At 39.7% G+C, this 22342-nt stretch overlaps 1 protein-coding gene across 1 annotated transcript in view; it reads right to left on the bottom strand.

Annotated features, from left to right (window-relative positions):
- LOC136864246 (probable maltase) overlaps positions 1-22342 on the bottom strand; it is a 141346-nt gene that overhangs the window by 115481 nt on the left and 3523 nt on the right. The window contains exon 3 of the mRNA XM_067140987.2: positions 12206-12363. Coding sequence (XP_066997088.2) covers positions 12206-12363 — 158 coding nt within the window. The remainder of the gene's footprint in view (positions 1-12205; positions 12364-22342) is intronic.

A 22342-nucleotide genomic window follows, 5' to 3' on the forward strand; every position in this document is an offset into this window, starting at 1 on the left:
TTTTGTAGCAAATTGGTTAAAAATAGGCATAATTTGCTAATCGAAACAGACTTTCAACCTATTAGGTCGTGTTACATAGGATTTAGTACGCGTTGAAGAGATGTTAAGTACAGAACAAAAATGGCCAACCGGAAACCAGTGGGATTCGAGCCCACAACCTTTGAATTCACTATAGAAAATAAGACAAACATCAACATAAGACTGCAAGAAGTATTAACGCATACACATGAATATGCCTATTAACAAATTTACAAACACACATCAATATCGGCCTATCTGTATCGCTTGCATAAAAATGTCCCGATTTGTGACCCTCGGCATGCTGTTTGATCGTCACTTCGCTTCTACCCATGGCTACCAGACAATAAAATAAATCGCTACCGTACTTTAAAACAGGAACTACTGCTCAACACTGGTGTCAAGAATAACTGACTATGATCAAGGGTCAACACAAAGATGAACGTGTGTGCTTGAAAGTGTATTTGTTGTCTGACTATTCTTTGCAGTGCTCTTTGGCCAGTGAAAGATATTCCACACATGGAATGATTTAACCCTTTGTCCCACCATTACTTGTGAAAGGAAATATTCCCTTGCATACCATTTATGTATTTTTTTGTCACTAACAAATTTCACTAATCACATACTTAAGAATACACAGAGCAAAGTGAGATTTCAGCTCGTCTATAGTAACAGGTAACTAATGTTTTTGTTCGTAATTATTACTGGTTTCAAGGGAAGCAGATAAATTAGCAAGAAATACAGAGGCATGGGCATTGGTTTCCTTAGTAACGTGATCCCAGAGCTGTGGGGTTATACATTCATTCTCTACGTCCATTTCTTTTGGATTATTTCCCAACCCCTCCTCGCTATAGAGTGAATTTCAGAAACTGGTTTGCATGTTACAGAAACAGGCTTATTGTCAACAAGATCATAATTCCAAGTATCATTTTACTGGACTTTTCACCCGCTCTTGTTGCATTCTGGTTTTGTCACATAGTTTCAATTGGCACTATCATCTCAGAACTGAAATCAGAATCACTTTCATCACTGTTAGTTGAAAAAGTATTTTCACTCTCCAGAGAATCATTTCTACTTTTAACATCACTATTTTCAAGCCAGTTACGAATAACCTCATTCATGCCGCGCTTGGATTCCACCATGATTGTTTAACAAGTTGTTTACAACGAGCGGCAAACTGAGGTGCTTTGTATTTTCCGTACTTCAGCTCAGAGTTACTATGTACACAGAGAAAATAGCTTCATGCATCATCTGACATCAATCGGGTAGGCTGCAAAACAAACAGAATAAATCTCTCTGACCAGCTAACCGTGATAATGAACTTATAAATGTTCTGTGCCCCAGGACGGAAGTGTCCGTCAAAGTATGTTACTGCCTTACGATCACAATGGGTGCCGTAATAATTCTTTCTCCTGAAATACATTTTTTTTTTAGAAAAAACCTCTTTTTTTAAAGATATATGTTTATTTCGTATAAAACCGAGAGTTTCACATTTATTTTGCATAAATTGCATAATTTCGCATTTTGAACCAATTTTGCATTTTATCGCTAATTCAAAATCGCTAAAAACCACTCGCCGGGTCATATAAGATGAAGACACACACACTGACAAAGTTTCGACGTATTTCGCATTTATCGCAAATGCTAAAAATTACAAACTCTACAGATGATATATATATTGCTGTGATGAGTAATACTGACATCTGAGATTTTAATGGAGCTATCCTATTGATTTGAAAGGAGTAACAATTTTCAAGGCAAATGACATTTCATTGAGGTTAAATTTGGAATATTAACATGTTGAGTGCCAAGGCGATTGTAGCACACTATTCCAGTGGTGCCAGGCATGAATTTCAAAAGTATTCCGCTGGTGCCACAGCAATTATACATCTCGTAGGCTGTTTATATAATCTTGGGATATATTAATATGATGAACCAAGTCAACTTTATTTCATCATACCAAGGTCGTGTGACACCATAAGGCGTCACATCAATTTTTATTAACTCATTGCGGACCGTGGACGGCGTAAGACGTTTAAGCTTGCTCCTATGCTGCGGGCCGTGGACGGCGTAAGACATTTAATGTTCCGCGCGAAGCAATGCTGTTTATATTCGTCATCTATGCGTTCTTACACCTTAGTCAGCGTTACTGGTTGTAGCAGGAAGTTGGTTGACCTTTTTGAGATAACCCTCGCGTTGAGTGGGCTCGTGTTTATCTTAGCTGTTTAAGCGGGAATGTCCCAGCACTTCCTCGCGGGTCAAGTCGGTACTTGAGATTCCAATGCAGTGCGTGCCGTTCTTACCAAGTGTAGTATAAAAGCTTACAAAACAAAGTCTCTTACAGAAGAAAAACTATTAGATATTGTTCATAATGATTCTGGTGATGAACTTATTCCTTAAATAGACTCAGATAGTGAAAGTAACGAGGAAATTCCGTTTCCTGAATCCGATAGGCCTATAGAGAAAAGTGAAGTGCCTGATACATATCATCTAGTTATTGTCCACCCATTTCACCATTTACAGAGAATTCAGGTATAAACGTTCAAATAGAAAATAAGCAGGATATTTTGAGTTACGCGATTATTTTCATGAAGGACGAATTTTATCAGTGTGTGTGTGTGTGTGTGTGTGAACAGACCAATCTATACGCGAGTCAAGTGATAAGTGCGGCACCCCGGCCTTTCACAAAGAATTCGATCACGCAATCCTGGAAACCGATTAGTCCAAAATCCTGATGTTAAAAAATACTGGGCCGAAGACCCTGTTTTTCATACTCCAATATTTTCTAATACAATGTTCTGAATACGCTTCATATTTCATTTCTTCACTTCAGTGACAGTAATCATTATGCCGAAAGTACAGATATGCTGTATAAAATTATACGTATTTTGAAACCTGTGACACCAGATATCACACCCCTAAATATTTACTAGAGGTAACCACAAAGTATCATGTTTCTAACATTTATAATTCAGGAGTAATGGTAAATTTTATTAAGTGATGCATGTTAAGAGGGCCGGGCATGAAAATGGCTGGTCCAGGCATTCAAATGTCCTGCTCAGAAGCAGGTACTGAACGTGTTAAGCATAAAATATAGCGTGGCGCCATACGGTGTCACAGAATTTTTTTATGCTTTATATGAAGTGTACAACACAAATTTCAAATATGTAAAATTTATGTGATAATTCAAACTAATACAATATTTATGAAAACCTTCTGAAATGCAAAACAAGTCCTTATATTACATTACATATTGTTACCCCTGTGGCTGAGGGATGCAGATGAATACACCACCCGGTATACCCTACTTGTCGTAAAAGACAACTAAAAAGGGGCAACCTAGGCGCGGACACGGATTGTGGTTTGATACCATCTGTTGGACCACCTGTGGATGGGAAGAGTTGAATACATCCACACAGTGCTGGATTAAGGTGTTTGGGGGCCCCGGGCTATTTAAAAATGTGGGGCCCCTTCTTCGTAACATCACGTAAGACTAGCATTCTGAAGTCGTTATAGAACTACTTCCACTTAAATTAATGAATAGGGAAGTGTTGAAATAGACTACATTTTTTCTCTATTTTTCATGTTAATATTTCATAATGCCAAAACATTTTACATTTGTCTCATCACTATCAAATCGACATACAGAACAGAACTTACGTTTTTTTGGCACCACTAGGATATTTTCTATCCATTTTACAAGAACATTATAGTTATAATTTACGAATGGTTGAATAATCAGAGGTGAACTGGAAGTTCTCTTCCTGATGCAAAGATATAGTATAGCTTCCCCTGTTCCCTCCCGCTCACTTCCTAGACCTCTTCTCCCCTTCCCCCCTCTGCCCGTACTCTCAAGCTGCCAGATTTAAATTTTCGTCAACAATAACGTTTACAATACTTACAGTGCATAAGTAGCGAGGATTCGTGTCTCCGGACGGTAATTGATTCTAGCAGTGATGAAATGCTAACGCGGACAGATAAGAAGGAAGAGTGCGTGTTCAATATTTTGCGAGCGTAAATACTCATATACATGCACGGAGGTGGAGCAGCAGGCCTTTTTTAAATACAATTTTAGGTTCGGCCAAGGGCCGGGGCCCCTTGGCACGCGGGGCCCGGGGCTGCAGCCCCTTTAGCCCCCACCTTAATCCGGCCCTGCATCCACACGCAATTCCTGCCTGTAGCAGAAGACGACAAAGAGGGTCATGTGGCCATCGGCCTGCTCTTTATTTGAGGGTTAGTTGTAGACCGATTCAAAATTCTTGATGTGCGTCCTCCTGTGGCTGAAGAAGTATCAATTTGAAGATTTAGATGCTTCTGGCTTATAAATGGAATATCTTTCTGTGTCCTTACACAAGGACCTCAGTCATCATTGTTCACATGATTGTGTACACCATTTTCACCACCATCGTCCCCACCTATAATGTCACTATCAGTATCGCCACTGTCTTCCACATTCATCATGCTGTCAGTGCACTCGTCACTAGCATTGTATTCACTGTCATCAACACTTACATCTTTCTCTCCATCAGAAACCATAAGTAATTCAAAAATATCCAATTCACTAATTCTCTTCTTGGTAAATCACTTACCATTTCTACCAAGAATATTACCAATATCTTCCATTTCCTTATATATTTCCACAACTATACAAACCGAATAATTCACAAGTAAACGAGGAAATAATGCCTGGGGCGCTTTCATTTGTGAGAATGATCACTAGCCAGTCAGTGATTTTGGAAGAATACTGTGGCTCCATATGGTGGCACATAGTAGCAATACATAGCTGGAATAGACCCTGTAGTTCGCACTTCACGTAGTACCAGTTTTACGCGCATAGATGTCACAGCTGATTTTCTACAGCGATTCGCCCGAAACTCTGCTGTGCCGCCATATGGCGTCATGCCAACTCTGGATTCAAGACTTGTGTGCCGCCATACGGCGTCACGCCATCTCAAATTTGACCAGTGTGACACCATATGGCGTCGCATGGCACCCAACGTGATAAATCGAAGCAATAATTAAGAACTAGAATAGTTAGAAATGAGTTTTAGATATGGATTTCAGAAGGTTATACATTGATATTCAAATGATTGAACATAGGGCAGTTAGGATAGTACGTGCCAAGATTTTGTATGGTAGTATGTAATGGTAAGCTTAGCAAGTCATTCGATGGTAATTAAGATAAACAGCAATGACGGATAAACAATATAGTGGATATGATTCAAAATTTAAAACTTATTTTCAGCAATGATGTTATTGATTTTTTGACTTACAGGTAATTACTTTTTTTAATATGTAATGATTTAAAGGATGATTTCAGACATCAAGTATGATCGAGAATATAAAGTTAGCTCATATCAGGACTGAAAATGAAAGTTATAAATGAGTGCAGTTGTACATAAAATCAATGAATGATCTTTATTTTATTTCAAAGATAAGGAACAAAGACTTATTTTAATTTTTCTCTTTCCTATGCATAATATGATGATAAACTAGTTGGTTAAAACTGAACATGTGTGACTTATTAATTTATAGGTTGATACAGTAGAATAGTGTAATGTTAAGTAGAGATACTGCAATTTATGACATTTTAAGCATTGAGTTAGGTGCGAGGGGATGGAGACTGTCATCTGATACATTGACTAGCGATTTATATGCAGTCGCACCTCTCTTCAGAACTCACATTTAATCGGAGCTATACAAGGAAATTTACCCTGAGATAAAATGAGCGGTCGGAGAATTTTGTTACACCGTTGCTGGACGCAGTAAGGTCACAACGTTATTAAATTGAAGCACATCATCAAAGCACAATTCAAGTCCCATTAAATTATATATCTATACAGTAGACGTCCGTTCTAGCTAGAATTCATAACAGCGAAAAATATACTCGCTATAGCGGATTGTCGTTATACCCAATTTTTCCTAAGTCTGGAAAAAACCCATACACATTAAAATCGGTAAGAAACAGTAGTGGCCTTTGCTGATGATATGATTTGGGGTGAAACAGAAAAGGAAGTACAGACCAGACTCAATATATGGAAACCCCAGTTCCAGGAATATAACCTCAACATCAGCAAGACCAAGACAGTGGTGAGGCAGACAACAGAGAAGGGTCTCCAGCAAATGTGTGTGGATAGTTTTCCGTACCTTGGAAGTATAATTTGGTTAGAAAGGAAATTACAGAGTGCAAAACTGATCAGAATTCTACCAACAAGTAAGAACACTTATGGGACAACATGATTCCAAAACCAGCCAAACTGATGATGTTTAACAGCTATTTCATACAAATACTGACCTATGGTATTGAAGCGTGCACAGTCATAAAAAGAAATTCATCAAGACTGCAAGCATCAGAGATGAAATTTCTTAGATCCACCATCCAGAAGACCAAGATGGACAAGTTAAGAAATGAAGAGGTGACGAAAGTAGCTGTAATAAAGACATCCCTATTAGACCGAATCGGCACATCCAGACTACGGTGGTACGGGCATGTGATGAGGATGGAGCCTATAAGAACAGCTAGAATAAATTTGGAAAGACAAGTGAAGAGAAAAAGGGAAGACTAAAACCTGATGGATGGACATGATCAAGGTTGATCTAGTTACCAGAGGATGGACAGTGGATGATGTTCTCCATGACAAGTTGTACATGGACAGGAAGAAGCGGAAGAGGCTCATTAACAAAACCCAGGAAACTGGAACAGTAAAATGATGATGAAACAGCAATCAGTTTGTTCAAAACTTGCGTTTTCGTGGACGATTACTCGTTTTTACTTTTTGAAATCCGATACTACATGAAAATGTGTGTTTAATTTCATTATGAAAAAATTGTAGTAACACTCCACAGGCTTCTGTGGCAAACGTTTCAGTTTTATTCCTCAAACGGCGTCACCTAACCTAACGGTATATGTATCATGAGAACATATTTCAAGCGCACGCAGAGAAACGATAACCTCCTCGCTATAAATTTACATGCGAATAGCCTTTCCAAAATTCACTACACACAAGAAAATATAAACTATTGTATGAAATAAGTGATGTACTCTGCCGTATTTTGAGGTTATCACTTTCTTACTTAATTTCAGAACATAATATTAAAATTAAGCGATCATTTAACAAGTTAACAACCGCTATCAACCACATTATTTACATATTTATTACGAAAACATGTTCTTCATTTCTAATTTTCTCAACGAAACAGCAGTTGACGGGTATTATTGATCAACACAGACATCGCCATCAAATGTCGACGAGAGAGCTTGCAAGCGCACATAGCAAGAAAACGATATAGGAGGTCTCATTTTGTGGGAAATCCTTCAGTTTTTTTTATTCAAACAGCGTCACCTAACCTAGCTTAACCATATATGTACCATGAAAACATATATTGAGCACCCACAGAAAAGTGATAACCTTCTCTCTATAAATAGACATGGGAATAGCCATAGACTAAATGCGAGAAAGTATAACCTAACCCCTGAAATCAATGATTCACTCTGCCAAATCTCGAGGTGTATCCCATTCTTAATTGCAGTATTTGGCATTAAAATTAAGCGATTGTTTACTTTAGCCTTTATTTTAAACGAGTTAACTGCTACCAGACACGTTATCCATTACGACATCCTGTTCTCTTTCATTTTGATTTTTCTTTATGGAACAGCAGTCGACTGGCATTACTAATCGACTACGACATCGCCTTTGAATGTCGCCGAGAGCCCGCTAGTGGACATAGCGAGGAAACGATACCGAAGATGATTGATCGCATGCAATATAATCGCTGGATGCATAAATATCGGTAACTGAGAAAATCGTGCATGCTTAATTACTCGTATTAACGGATGCATCAGTGACGGGGCTCCCGCTGTAACCGAAGGATAGTACACAGTTAATATAGGAATTTTGAAGAGATAAAAGAACTGTCGTTATAACAGGGTTCTCTTAATATGCCATACTCACTATAGCGGATTTCTACTGTATTTAAAACACTACGCTGATTTTTGTTACATCGATTTTGAGAGAACAGCTGAACCGATTGACATCATAAAGCATTCTGACGAAAACTCTTGGCTTGTAGATTTGCAGAGTGTCTTTAAAAGCATAAAAATTTCTTGCCGTATATTTTAAAATGATTAAAGGAAATTGTAGCATTCTGATTCGCCAAAACGCTTGCCAGTACTTACACGGCCACCTGGACTGTGGTAGCATCGAGGCATGTGATGCAAGAGGGGAGATGGAAGAGGGCAAGCACGCATCCGCTTCTTGGTCGACTGTTCCAGTCTGTGTTGTGTTGCAGCGAGTCACTTAGTTGAAAAGAAGGTATTCAGCACAATGTTCCTGTCTCTTTGTAGCCCTCCCTATATTTGCTAGTTTGAAATGTTGGAGGAATATAAAAGTCCTTTTCTCTGTATCATAATTTTAACACTAAAGCTGTGAACTTCTTCCACTCTGGTAGGTACGAAAGAGAGTCGATCCTCCGTGTCATAATTTACAGTCGTTGAAACCCAAAGGATTGTACCCTTACTATGAGTAAACTGCTAATGTGCCAATTTTCAAATCTGATTTGGCTGACATTGTGCTCATAGCAAAACAGGAGAAAGTTTCAATTATATTAATGAAATCCTTGACGTACCCCAAAAGCAACACAAATGTCAAGAATGCCTTTTTCATAGACAGTCCCAGGCACATTGGGGAAAACTTATATGCTTAATTCAAAAGTGCTTCAATTTAGGGCTCCGTGTTTTATGAGTAGCGTGGACAGGAATAGCCACCATTTTTCTTCCCAACCCTCAATCAGTGCACTGTAAATTCAAAATAAGCAGAAACAATCCCTCTAAATGACAACTCCTTCAGATAAAACGCTTCCATTTTCTTTCAAGTGGCACCAATTTCCAATTTGCTTGGCATTTTGTATCACAATCAACAAAGCTCAAGAGGAAACACTAGAACGTGCAGGTTTCAGCTACAGCATACGGTGCAATGTCAAGAGTGCAAACTTTTGAAGTCATTAAAGTTGCAATACTGCCAAAAAGTAATTGTACAAAGAAAGTCATATCTGTGGTACTAAGGCATACCCAATATGTCAAATATAATTTTCGGTTTCAATGCGAATGTGGTAGATTTTGCTACAGAGTATGATGGCAAAGCCCGGTATGATTCTGGTGCCCGCAGAATATACTGTTCCCTACATAAAGATTCGGTATATCCAGTACATAGGTATTGAGGCAACCGAGTGATTTGTTCCCCGAACCTGCTGAATAATTAAGAATAAAATTTGTTCCTTCTTTTTGTTATATTCACAAATAAATGCCACTTCAATTTAGAGGTCATTGAAATAAGACATGAATTCCAGTGAGCTTGCCAACTTTTAAAAGCACCTCCTAAAAAATCAAGTTTCCTCATATATCAGGTTCTGCCATACCACAGACATATAAACCTTCACTAAATATTTACCCCATTGATCGCCACGTTTTGACGGGTTTTGGCCAGATATTTATTAATTTACTAATCCACTTTAAACATTCCCTAAATTATTTCCAAAACAGTTTATAATAATAATAATAATAATAATAATAATAATAATAATAACCGAGCTCGATAGCTGCAGTCGCTTAAGTGCGGCCAGTATCCAGTATTCGGAAGATAGTAGGTTCGAACCCCACTGTCGGCAGCCCTGAAAATGGTTTTCCGTGGTTTCCCATTTTCACACCAGGCAAATGCTGGGGCAGTACCTTAATTAAGGCCACGGCCGCTTCCTTCCCACTCCTGGCCCTTTCCTGTCCCATCGTCGCCATAAGACCTATCTGTGTCGGTGCGACGTAAAGCAACTAGCAAAAAAAAAAAATAATAATAATAATAATAATAATAATAATAAACAACAACAGCAGATTACAAGTACAGCTCCGTGAAAGCCGAAGACTTCACCAGAGCAAGACAAACAAAATGTTACCAGTAAACAAGCCAGCTGTTGTGTCACCAAGGGTGACACACACTACCCCTAACTGGACTCGTGAGGAGAGAGAAAGCACAAGCTTACTTCATTAATGTAAGTTCAAAAATTTCTGCAATTATTAGGAGGGTGTACACAAATGTTTTTACGCTTGTTAATACACAGTTCAAAAAAATTAGGGAAGCATGTTTTGTAACATCTGGTATGTGAACGTTAATTTGGTACATGGGGTTCCAATGGTCATACAGCATACCTTGAGACCTTAGCCACTCGGGGTATGTCAAATCGAAGTTATACTCCATCTGTAGGTGTAGCTATGCATTAAACGGTCAGGTGACACGTCAAAACGAAGTGAATAGTGGTGGGTCCATGTGTCGTCGTGAGGTACACAGACTACTGCGGTCATTTGAGCACATACGTCAACCAGCACATCCCATGCGATATCTTATCGAGGTTCAAGTTTCAAGGCCCGTCACTTTGATCCAGGAAGGATGGACTTTTAGTTGTGTTGCTGTCGACCTCAATGTGTCTCTGTCAGTTATTCAACGCTTGTGGAATCGCTACAAAGAGACAGACCAGTTCACAAGGAGGGTTGGACAAGGTCAAGGACACATGACAACCCCACAGGATGACGAAATAGGACCATCTGTGCAGTGACGTTCAGCAACTGCCAGAGAACTGCAACAAGACCCCAGGAAGGTCACTGGAGTCACAGTGTCTGACCAGACAGTAAGGAACAGGTTAAGAGAAGTGTCCTTACGACCCAGACGTCCTGCTTGAGTGCCCCGTTTAACGCAGCAACATCGCGCAGCTCGCCTTCCGTCTGTCCGTACCCACGTCAACTGGAAACTTTGCCAATGGCGACCTGTGTTGTTCACAGACGAGTCCAGATTTCCCCTGACACAAAGTGTATGGAGACTGCATGGTGAGCAGAACATAAATGTTGTCCAGGAAGGCAACCGATTCGGACAAGGTTCTGTGATGGTGTGGGGTGGCATCAGTATTGATGGCTTGACCGTGGCCGTACGGATCTTGTCATCGTCCGTGGTAATCTTACCGCTGCGGGGTAAATCGAGCAGATACTGCTACACCATGTGTTGGTTACTGCATACGGTTTTGGCCCTGAATTCGTACTCATGCATGACACTGCCAGGGCTCATGTAGCGTGCATCACCAGAGCTGTCTTGCGAGAACTGGACAATCAAGAAATGGAATGGCTAGCAGTGAGTCCCGACCTTAATCCCATCAAGCATGTGTGGGATAGGCTTGACAGCAATGTTCGTGGGCATCCTGTTCCACCACAGACTCTCCAAGACCTTGAACATGCTCTCATTGAAGAATGGGACCTGATACCGCAACGTGACCTCCGCTGACTTATACGGAACATGCCACATAGGTGCCAAGCTGTGATTAATGCTCGTGGAGGACATACACCATACCGAAGCTCTCCAAATGCGATAAAAATCCACCCTGGAGGACTTATCACTTTGTTTTCACCCCTATTTGGACATTTCTGTTTGTGTTCTGAAAATGAATGCAAATCCATCAATGTTCTTTTGTATACTTCAACGGTAAAGAATAAAAGTTTAGTTGGTATTATACCTACGTGTGAGGTATTGTTTTGTGGACCATGGCAAACGTTCAAAAACATGTTCCCCTAATTTTTTTGAACCGTGTAGTATTCATCACTTCATATTATCATTATTAATAACAATTAAAACTGTGATTTGACGAAATCTGAAGATTTCTGTCGAGAAGAAAACCTGCCATTCTGTTTTAAATATCTTTTTCAAACATTTCAGGTATTTTCTATTCTTATTTATCCTGAATTGGTTTTGACAGACTGAAGAATCTAACAGTTATACATTAACTAAGTTGAAAGAAATGGCTTCCACTACAACAAATTTAAGATATAAATTATGAGACTTAATGAGGCCACTGAATTGGTTATGAACAGAGAATTGTGGAAGAGTTTAGTTAATTCGCAGAAGCTTGCAGAATGAATGCTGAAAGGCATAACAGTCTATAATGAAGATGTACATAACCTGAATTTGTCATAATAGTGGTATGTAGTCAACCAGATCCTTTTAACATACAAAACTACAGATATATCAGTGGGGACAAGAAGATAGTTTCAGTAAATCAGAAATTTTGTTCCTTCAGAATGATAGTAATGAATTTCACTCACTGTATATATAATACATGTACTACACATAGATCAATTATAGTATGGCATTCAAATTACCCAATTGTTTGGTGGAATAAACTGTCCAGTTTCATTTCTAGGACCCTTCTTCCAGATGTAGTAGTTAGTGTATGGGTCTTCCTTCTCTTCTGACTTGATAAACCATGTATGATTTTTACTTGAATGGTTAGGCACCAAATTCATCACCAGATGCAGATCTGCAAAATCCATCAGAATTAAAGTTTTAAAATATGCAAGAACAAAACATTCAAGTGATAAAGAAAATAATAGAGAATGCTCTACTCACTGCACTTGGTTGATATTGGAACTAACTGACAAAAAGGGAAGGAAAGAACTATTTCATAATGTTTGGAATTCTTTCCATAGATGTTATATACTCCATACTTTGTGATTTGGAACAACAATACTGACTGTACAATGTTTCAACTCATTGGTTTTAAAAATGTCAACGTGCAGGAATTTCACTCTGAACATGTCAAATAATTATGATGTCAATTTTAAAGCAGCCTTAAATCCCAACCAACATGCTATCCTGCAGGATGTAAATTTTACCCCTCTTCCATTAAAACAAATTTAAATGTCATTAAATGAATATACATTGCTTTAAAGTGTTTCACATTGTCATTACATCTCTTATCACTCAGTTCAGCTATGAAACACCAGCAACCACACATAACAGAAAGTATCTTTGCAAGGGTTGTTTGCTTTAAGCAGCCCATAACCTCAAGCCTTGGAACCTACACCACTCCATCACACAGGACCACCAAAACATACTTCTTGGTTAAATCTGCCTCACCCAGTACCTACCAATGATCACCAAATGTAAAAGAAATATATATAGGTCTATGAAACAGATTGAGAGCAGCTGCTTACCGTGTACGGATGTGTGGATGGAGTACACACAAAAGAAAGACATGGGTCCAAAACATTTGGCTGCAGCCTTCATTAGCAGAGGATAGAATAATGGTTGCAGTCCCTGTTGACAAGTACTGTAGACACACTGTGAAATGAAGGAAGTGGGGTGACACAAGAGAAAGGAAGGGGGGGGAGAGCAGTTATCTAAGGCTAAGTGCTTCCCTAGACCTAAGCACCAGCTGATGTCTAACTTTGGAATCTCCATGAGCAAGGAGGGTGGAACGTTGGGTGTAAAGATTTAGGGCCGATTGCAGAAACGGCATTTAGACGATGTCTACGGTTAAACAATGCCTAAGTATGGCTGCCGCATTGCAGAGACGTTATTTATCACTTAGACACTGTCTAAAACCGATGTTCAACCGGTCATGTTTAAACACTGCCGAGAGCACTGTTTAACCTCAAATGACAGGAGTGAATTACAATCAGAGGTTATGTACCGTGAAATATGTAATTTGTATTATCATGTTGAGACGATTCCGGGAAGAAAGGTTAGTCCGACGGCCTCTCTGCGGGTCGCCCGCTGCTAAATCGCAGCAATTCGTTTGACATGCACGGGGAGATAATAAAAAAATAAGGTTCCGCTTTACGAGAGACTTGTTTCTTGAGACTGACAAAGTGACAGGCCGGTAACTGTCAACTTTAATACAATTCTTGGCAATCGATATATTTTATTATATACATGGGGTAATTTCCATGGAATTATAGGTCACTTCAACTACATACATATCACAATTACATGTCCCGATCGTCTGAGGGCTGTCACATACATCAACCGGGAGAGATTCACTTATATTTACTGCCAAGTAAACAGACATAATAGTGAAAACTAATAAGTAGGTTGTATGGGATTTTTACATATATAATCGCATAGGTTTTCGGTAACTATCAGATAGGAAAAGGCAAGTGGTGGTGGTTATCATTTAAAGAGGACTGGGGAAGAAGAGCCGTGGCCATAATAGCCCTAGTATTTGCCTGGTGTAAAAATGGGGAAACTACGGAAAACAATCTTCACGGCTGTCGATGATGCGTTTCGAATCTACGATCTCCAGAATGCAAGCTACATCTATATGGCCCGTACAACACTCTGTTACACATTACTATTGCTTCATCTTCCCTTCGTCGAAGCTACCGTATTTGTGAGTAGATTACACTCGCTGTAACAACATTATAATGAAAGCTACTTTTCCCCGTATGGTGGCATGTCGCTTTAGTGTCGATAATATTATGAGATTTAATTTGCACCGAAAGCGATGCTCTTATCTGTGGGCAAGTCATGCTCAGCCATATTTGAGTAATGTGTAGGAAGACAAACAGCTGACTGGCGTTCGGCGCGCGCACCGACGAATTTCATTGGTTGCGACAAGCAAAGAGTTACATGAAAGATACTTCAGTCTCCATTTTCAAACCAAAATTGAAACTTTAAGGGATGTCTAGTTAAACATCGACTGAACATTGTTTATGCAATGGAAGATCGTGAATGATTTAGACGTTGTTTAGGCAGACGATGCCTAAGGCTTAAAACTAGTCATCGTTTCTGCAATCGGCCCGTAAGGACTAACTGTAAAACAATCATCATAGTCTGATGAAGCCAAGTATGAATGGGGACAAGAAGATTTATGTTAGGGGTTTTGCAGGTATTGTGATGGCTGCATATTAGTTTGGCTTGAGTGTTGGTCTTTAAGCCAATGTAAAAAGTTATGTCTCCCCATTCCCTTTACATCACACAGAGCCAACTTGTCAACAATGATCACTACCATTATTATTCTATCCTCCACAGTTTGTCATCTGGTTTTTATGTTCTCGGAACTTTGTGCGTATAATATTGGGCGTTTGTACATTCACAGGGAACGTTGTGAAGTACTTAGGATGAGTTTGTGTCAGTACTACATTAAGTCGAAAATATATACATTGAACATACGGCCCTAGGAGAGCCGCATATTTTCCTTGTAATACATTTCCGTAATATTCCAATAATTTCAACTTGGGAAGGATTGGGTGTTGATGTATGTGTATGTTTAGTCCTCAGCCCGAAGGCTGGTTGGATCCTCAACAGCTCCGCCATCAGCTGTCATAGATGGCCTGGGCATCACTGAAGAGGCGTACTAGGGAAATGAAGAGTGAGGTAGTTTCCCGTTGCTTTCCTCGCCGAGCCAGAAGTTGCTATTACATATCAGTCTGCCAAGCCCACTGAAATGCATGCACCAACCGACCCTATGAGCAATATTTTCACACCATTCACAGCAGGGACTGGCTGCAGAAGGAATGGCATTACTAGCATCACTCATACCTCAGTCACTTTCATTTTGTCAAAGCCAAGGATAAAGCTGAGACAGATCAATGAAAGTAACAAAATTGCTCTAGCCCATACCAGAAGACATAGTGCACTGTAAACACTACATCTTGCCAGCAAAAGCAGTGGGTGGGTGTTGATATCTGGCTATTTTCTTGAGAAGATATTTTGTAGATATATGTTTACATCTCAAATGTAATGGGGGTTCCATAACTTCAGCTAATAAAGCATTTGTTGGAGTCGAGATTATGGTACCTGTATTCATTCCTAATAGCTTTATATTGTTTTGTGTCTAGTCCTTTTTTGATCCTCAGAGGCCATATTTAGAAAATGACTACCATAATCAAAAACAGACCCTATGTTTTTATGAACCGTTAAGAGTAGGCTATATGGATCAGCTCCCCATGTTCTGTTAGTTAACAATAATAATACTTGTATTTTTTGTTCTGTTTTTCTTCATATAGCTGTGATATGATTTTTCCAAGACTATTTATTATCTATCTCTACCCCTAGATATTGAACAGTTTGTTTAATGACTTCCTGTTTGCCAAATCTAATGGGTGATTTACCATATATATGATTTTTGATAAATAGTATTGAACTTTTAGATGGTGCTCAGGCCAGTGGTATTTAGGTGTTCATAAGAGCCTCGTGTCAGTAGATATACTGATAAGAAAAAACTTCTGCGGGACAAAATTCTGGCATCTGGAGTCTCCAAAAGCAGTGAATAGTAGTTAGTGGGACATGAAATCAAAAACATTATTCATACACTACTGGCATAAATACAAAGGACAGTTGCAGTGTCCCAAGAAGAGAGCCTTATTGCAGGGACCAAAATATGGCCACTATGCTAAAGTGAAAAAGAACCGTTAAAATAAGTAAATGGATAAAGAAACAATGGCTATTCAGTTTTGCACAAAATGCTGCTGTTAAAGGTGCTGGAGGTGCAGAGAAATGCAAGGTAGGAATCTCAGTTTAAAGCAAGCCGAGTGTCACCATGTACAATCGTGAAGGAGAGCAAACTTTCTCTTCGGAGGACATCAGTAACCCAGGGATTGCCGAAGGACCATACCAAGAAAGTGGTGGAATTCCATCAGTATTTTAGATGCAAAATTAAATTCAAATATTTTTCTCCATGGTTTATGGTGTGCATTACTGTAGTTACAACACAGCTTGTGAACCACAGGCAATGGCTGAGTGGCCAAGCATGTGGTCCTGAGAGTTGGAACACCACTTGCTATGGAATGGGAGTTGACATCTCAGACATTCGGAATCATGGCCCCCCTTGTGCTCAGGTTGCTATGACTAAACAATCCACCGGTGGGCCCCAACCCATTAGAGGAGAGATTCTCACAGGGACAATGTGTAAGCAGGTTAGCATCCTTCTTCACAGAATTTACTCAGCTCAGAATATTTTAATCAAGCCCTGGACCTACAGGAGTAACAGTGTGTCACTTCCATTTGACAGGCGAGGGACTCCTTGGAAAACCCTTGGCAAACACAAAAGTAAATTTGATGGGCAGTACAAGTATTAATGGGGTTTATGGAATAAAGACTAGAACTGGCTGAGCTAACAAAGAGGATGCATCTGGATGTGTTAGGAGTTAACCACTTAAGCAGGAAACTCAGTTCCACTAAACCACAACCCAAGTGGGTTGCAGGAGTATGTGATTTATATCTTGTACTTAGGCTCTTAAGATCATGAAAATAACTGATATGGTACAATGCCGTTAAAAATGTAACAAGTGCAGTAATTTTAATTTCATCATATGTGAAAAGAACATACAGTAAAACCTCGTTAATTCGAAATCGGTGGGATGGAAAAATCGGACTTCGAATTACGTGATTTCGAACTAACCGCCAACACGTACTTCGGAAATGCTAACCCTTGTGGAGTCACACATTCTAAGACCCGTTATTGCATGCAATTAACCTTGATTCACAGTTTAAAGCTCTCAAATGCCATGGAAAAAAAACTATTTTCAAAATGTACCCAACAAAGTGCATTTACAGTATTCAAATAATGCACTTGGATATCTCACTGGCAAACATAACCTCACGCAACGAAAGAAAGAAGAAAAAATGCACGATTCAAAGGCGAGGAGAAATCTATGCTGGCTCCCATGTGCAAGTGCTTTATTCATTGGATTACTATACTGTATGCATATTAGATGCCTTGTATTTACATAGAAAGTACCCGATGCCCTTAAAAATGAACTTTCCTACGACACTATATTTGTACGATTTCCCGCCATGGCACTTCTCTCGTACTTCAGAAATTTAAACAATTGCCGCGTCACAAAGTATTCTAAGACCCATTCTAATACACGCAATCACCTTGATTCACAGTTTCAACCGTTCAAATGCCATGGAAAAACTATTTCCGAAATGTATCCAACAAGGTGCATTTACAATGTTCAAATAATGCACTTGGATAAATCACTGACAAACATAACCTAACGCAACGAAAGAAAAGAAAAAATCACATTTCGAAGACAAGGATAAATTATGCTGGTTCCCCTGTGCAAATGCATTATTTTTTGGATTTCTGTACTGTTTGCATTTTTAGATGCTTTGTACTGGCATGGAAAGTGCCCGACGCCCTTAAAACATTTGGCTTATCGAACTTTCCTATGACGAGGGGATAAAGTTTCTCGCTTCCATGTGCATTGTAATGCACTACAATTACTCCCATCCCCCACCCTTGTACGATTCCCCGGCTGGCACTTTCTCCTTTAAAACCATAAGACTGTTTGGGCTCGCATTAAAATAAAGCAATGCAGTTTTTCATCAGCAATGACAATATTGTTCGGTGCCTACGAATTTATAATATGAGCCACGTGCCCACGTTTTTTTCAACTGTCGGCATCGCCATTGTTTGCGGATTCTGTTTTTCCGCACACTGCCTGTTGCGTGATATTACGGCATACCTTAAAAGGTTGAATACAAAAGAAATCCGATTTCATTCAACTTAGCAATCATGAAGCGCACTGTAGACCCACCGAAGTCAGTGTAAGTGCGGAAAACTACCCCTTCAAGCTCCGGAACGCGTTCTATGACGCGGATAAATGTCAAGTTGAAATTACTCTGTAACGTACTATTGTTTTAAACTGTAAAGGCAGTTTCGAATTAAAAGTCTGAATTTCGATAATCGGGCCGACATTGTACTTCGAATTACGAATTATCCGTATTTCACATTAAACAATTTAAATAACATGCAAAACTGTATCTCATGTTTCCGGGAATGAGAGCTTCTTTGAATTAGGCGGAATTTTGAATTAACCGATTTCGAATTATCGAGGTTCTACTGTACTTCTACAGTTCAACACTAACATTTTTATGTCATCCCTACTTGACTTCCAGATCTCTCTACCCTTATCACTGCTCCCTAGACCAGCCTGTTTCCCTGAATGTTACCTCCCAATTACCCTTCCAAACAAATTTCCTAACTTATACGTACCACTGTGGTTTAGGTGAAGGCCATCTGAGCGCAGATCCATATTTCCTACCCACCCATTAGGATCTAGAAATCTCATATGCCCACTCCATAGTCTCATTTAAATCCCCAATCACCTTCCAGTCAGTATCCCTCCTACAGAGTATTCCAGTAATAATCTCTGCTTTCTTAAACTTCACCCGTGCTGCATTTACAGATCTCACACATCCCCAACTATGTTGGTACTTATATCAGCTTGCCTTACGTTGTTGGTACCAATGTGAAACACTACCACCTTCTCCTTCCCCTCCTCCTCTTCTACTTTCCTCAACATCTGCCTCAACCTAATTCCTGGATAACACTCTACCCTGATTCCCTTTCCGCCACACACTTACCCCACATGTCTAACGATGGAATCCCCCATGACCAGAGACTCAATCCTATCCACCTCATATGATCCTCTCCCCTCCTGGTCAGCCCTACCTTTCCTGATAGCTGAAGAAGCTACTTCCTCCTCCCTTTTCTCTTGCCCATGACTCCATTCCACCTGTCTTTTCCTATCCTGTGTTCTACATTTACCTTTCCTACTTTTTCCTTTCCTCCTACTTCCACGCTTCTCAGCAACAGTTCCCTGTTCTTCATTTTCCCTCTGTTGTTCTACCTGCAGTGACTTGTACTGATTTCTCACAGACACCTGTCCTGAATTAAGCCCTTAGCCTGCAATCTCCTTCCCATTAGAACATTCGACCACCTGTCTTCTACAACTCCCCCCCCCCTTTCCTTCCCCTCCCTCTTGTACACCTACTCTAACCTGTACATTGTTTGAGGGAGGCCTATCTTCCTTCCTGTCTTCTGCAAGAATCCTAATTATCTCCCTCAAACTCTCCAACTCCTCCCTCATACCCCTCAATGCCTTGCCACACCCACAGTTCCTACACTTGCACTCCTTAGCCATTCTTTACGGAAAAAATGAAAAAGAAAATAACTCATATGCAAAAAAGTGAACTGGAAGAAATACTGTCTAGGACAGTACTCAAATATCACACAACAATAAGACAATTAATATACTACTACACTACAATACTACTTAGTCGTACTCTATCTTTATCCTATCTGTTAAATACTATATACCAAAAGGAATACTCAAGTATTACAGAATTCTAAACTGCAGTTAAGCCTATTCTAATTACAACAACAGAATTCTAGTAAGAATTCTTATGGATACCTCTACTATACTACACAAATATTTTACAATAATAAAATAAGCACGCTAATAACTAATAAGATATTACTCTTATACTACTGTACAGTAAACTACAATAATTTTAAACTACGTTCAGACATATCTTAATTACAATACCAGTACTGCATGTTACTAATAAGCACAAACAGAAATGAAAATTGCAAGAACTACTCTACTCGCAGATTACCAACAAAGCTAAATGCTTAGACAGATTATTATTAGTACTATGCTCTAATATGTACACATGAAAGGTACACACAAAGATACACACCAATAGAGCAGGCAAGATATGGTACTAGGCCCTATGTACAGTACACACACCTTTTAGTGATACAGGCACACCCTAGTGCTGAATCGGTCGAACCTCGTTTATCTTAGAGAATTGTATTGGCAACCTTTCAAAAACAAACTATGAATCGCTTATGGATCGCTGTGAGACATCTGGCGTACACTTTACGCACTAGTACTGTTTTTTACACAGCAAAGCCAAACTATAGAATTCATGCTAGGAACAGGATTCGCATCAAGAAATGTTATATAATGTATGTGTGACACAGCTGTTGGCATAAGATAATAAATGTTTAGAAAATTCATATCGATCGATCATATTATCGATTCACTTAAGATTTCATTTCTATTCAGTTGGCACTATAACCGGAACCGGGAGAGCTCCCTCCTTACTCTTCACCCCCGTACAAAGTAATATCGCTAAAAAGTGCGCGGAATATAAATATACAGTATCTACACTACAATTCTCAACTGAAATGTGGGGTGCCGCTTCCATAACCGGTGTGCAGACTTAGGGATGATAAAAATAACATAAAAATGATGTGCAATGATACCTTAAGTAGCAGAAAGGAGAGATCCTTCCTTCATGGTTGCCAGAAACCCACCGTCGTGCCCCAAAAAGTATTCTTACTTATATAGAAGAATTAAAACAGACTGTGTAAATGAGCTGATTGCGACCATGTGCTGTGTTCCTATTGGCCAGCCAATGTTCGCGATGAGTTCCTATTCGCCGGACAAGCTTTCTAATGTCTCCAACAGAGCTCACATCATGTGCAAGTACAGGGCTGCCATATTCGCTTAAAGGAAGAGAACCATGAATTTCAAACATACCAGACTGTAGAAATCTAGTGTATTCACTCCAGTCTGTAACACACAACTTCGCCAAGAGATATATATGAATTATACCATAAATGCTTGTAGAAGAGAGATGTGTTCATTACCAATGCCAGGGACCCACCCAGGCCATCCAAAACGGCACATTTACTTTTATAACCTAATGGAAGATTTCATTCGCCGCCATGACGTCACTCCCAGAATTCCTAACTCGCTGCTTCCATTACCAACCCGTGCAAAATCAAAACACTGTGTTGCCTCGCACGCCAAGAAAAAATGTAGCTGTAACGTATCTTTGTAAATCCAGGCCAAGTTCTGTCATAAGAACAGTGGGGGGCCACGGAGAGGCTCTTAACTATGGCCGCGGCGCATACTGCCCGCACGGCAAGAAAAAAAATGTAATTTAGTAGCTCTAACCTATCTTTACAAATCCAGGCCAAGCTCTGTCGTGAGAACAGTGGCCCCCAGGCCACACTCCCTTCGAGAGGCTCTTAACTATCGCCGCGGCGCATACTGCCCGCACGGCAAGGAAAAGATGTAATTTACTAGTATCATATTATGTCGTAACAGTTGGTGACAGTTCGCAGATCGCTGGTAGACACTCCTATCTGTAATCTCGTGAACGAAAAAGAAAAGAGCATCAACCGCCGCAGAGCCTCCTAGCCCAGTGGTCTTGTCACTAAGAATGCGTAAGTTGGCAAGCCTTCCGAGTGTTACGCGACGTCGCCCGAGCTGCGCTGTGTTGGTTCTCCAACCTCACTTTCACACACCGGGTACAGAAGCTTAACCAAATGTGGTTATATGATTTCTACCGCTGGTGGATTACTATTATTTTCCCTACTACATGGGACGGATAAAAAAAGTGTCCTTAAATGCTGAAAAAAATAAATAAAAAGAGGTTGTCTACCGTAATTTCTCTCAAAACTATGCTGGGGGCTTGAACTGCAATATTATTGGGATATAGGAATTTTATTATTAACTTTTACTCTAAGAATAAATGAAGGTGCAAGTACAAAGTATGCCAGAAACTTGGATTACAAATTATCTGAGTAAAGTAATCCGAATGCAAGCTCACAACTGCACAACCCAAACCACACAGCCAACTTGTTCAGTAAGACTGGAGTTCAAACCCCACCAAAACAGATTTCAGAACAGTACCCAACCTATAAC

The sequence above is a fragment of the Anabrus simplex genome, chromosome 2, assembly GCF_040414725.1.
Source record: "Anabrus simplex isolate iqAnaSimp1 chromosome 2, ASM4041472v1, whole genome shotgun sequence".
Classification (NCBI taxonomy): domain Eukaryota; kingdom Metazoa; phylum Arthropoda; class Insecta; order Orthoptera; family Tettigoniidae; genus Anabrus; species Anabrus simplex.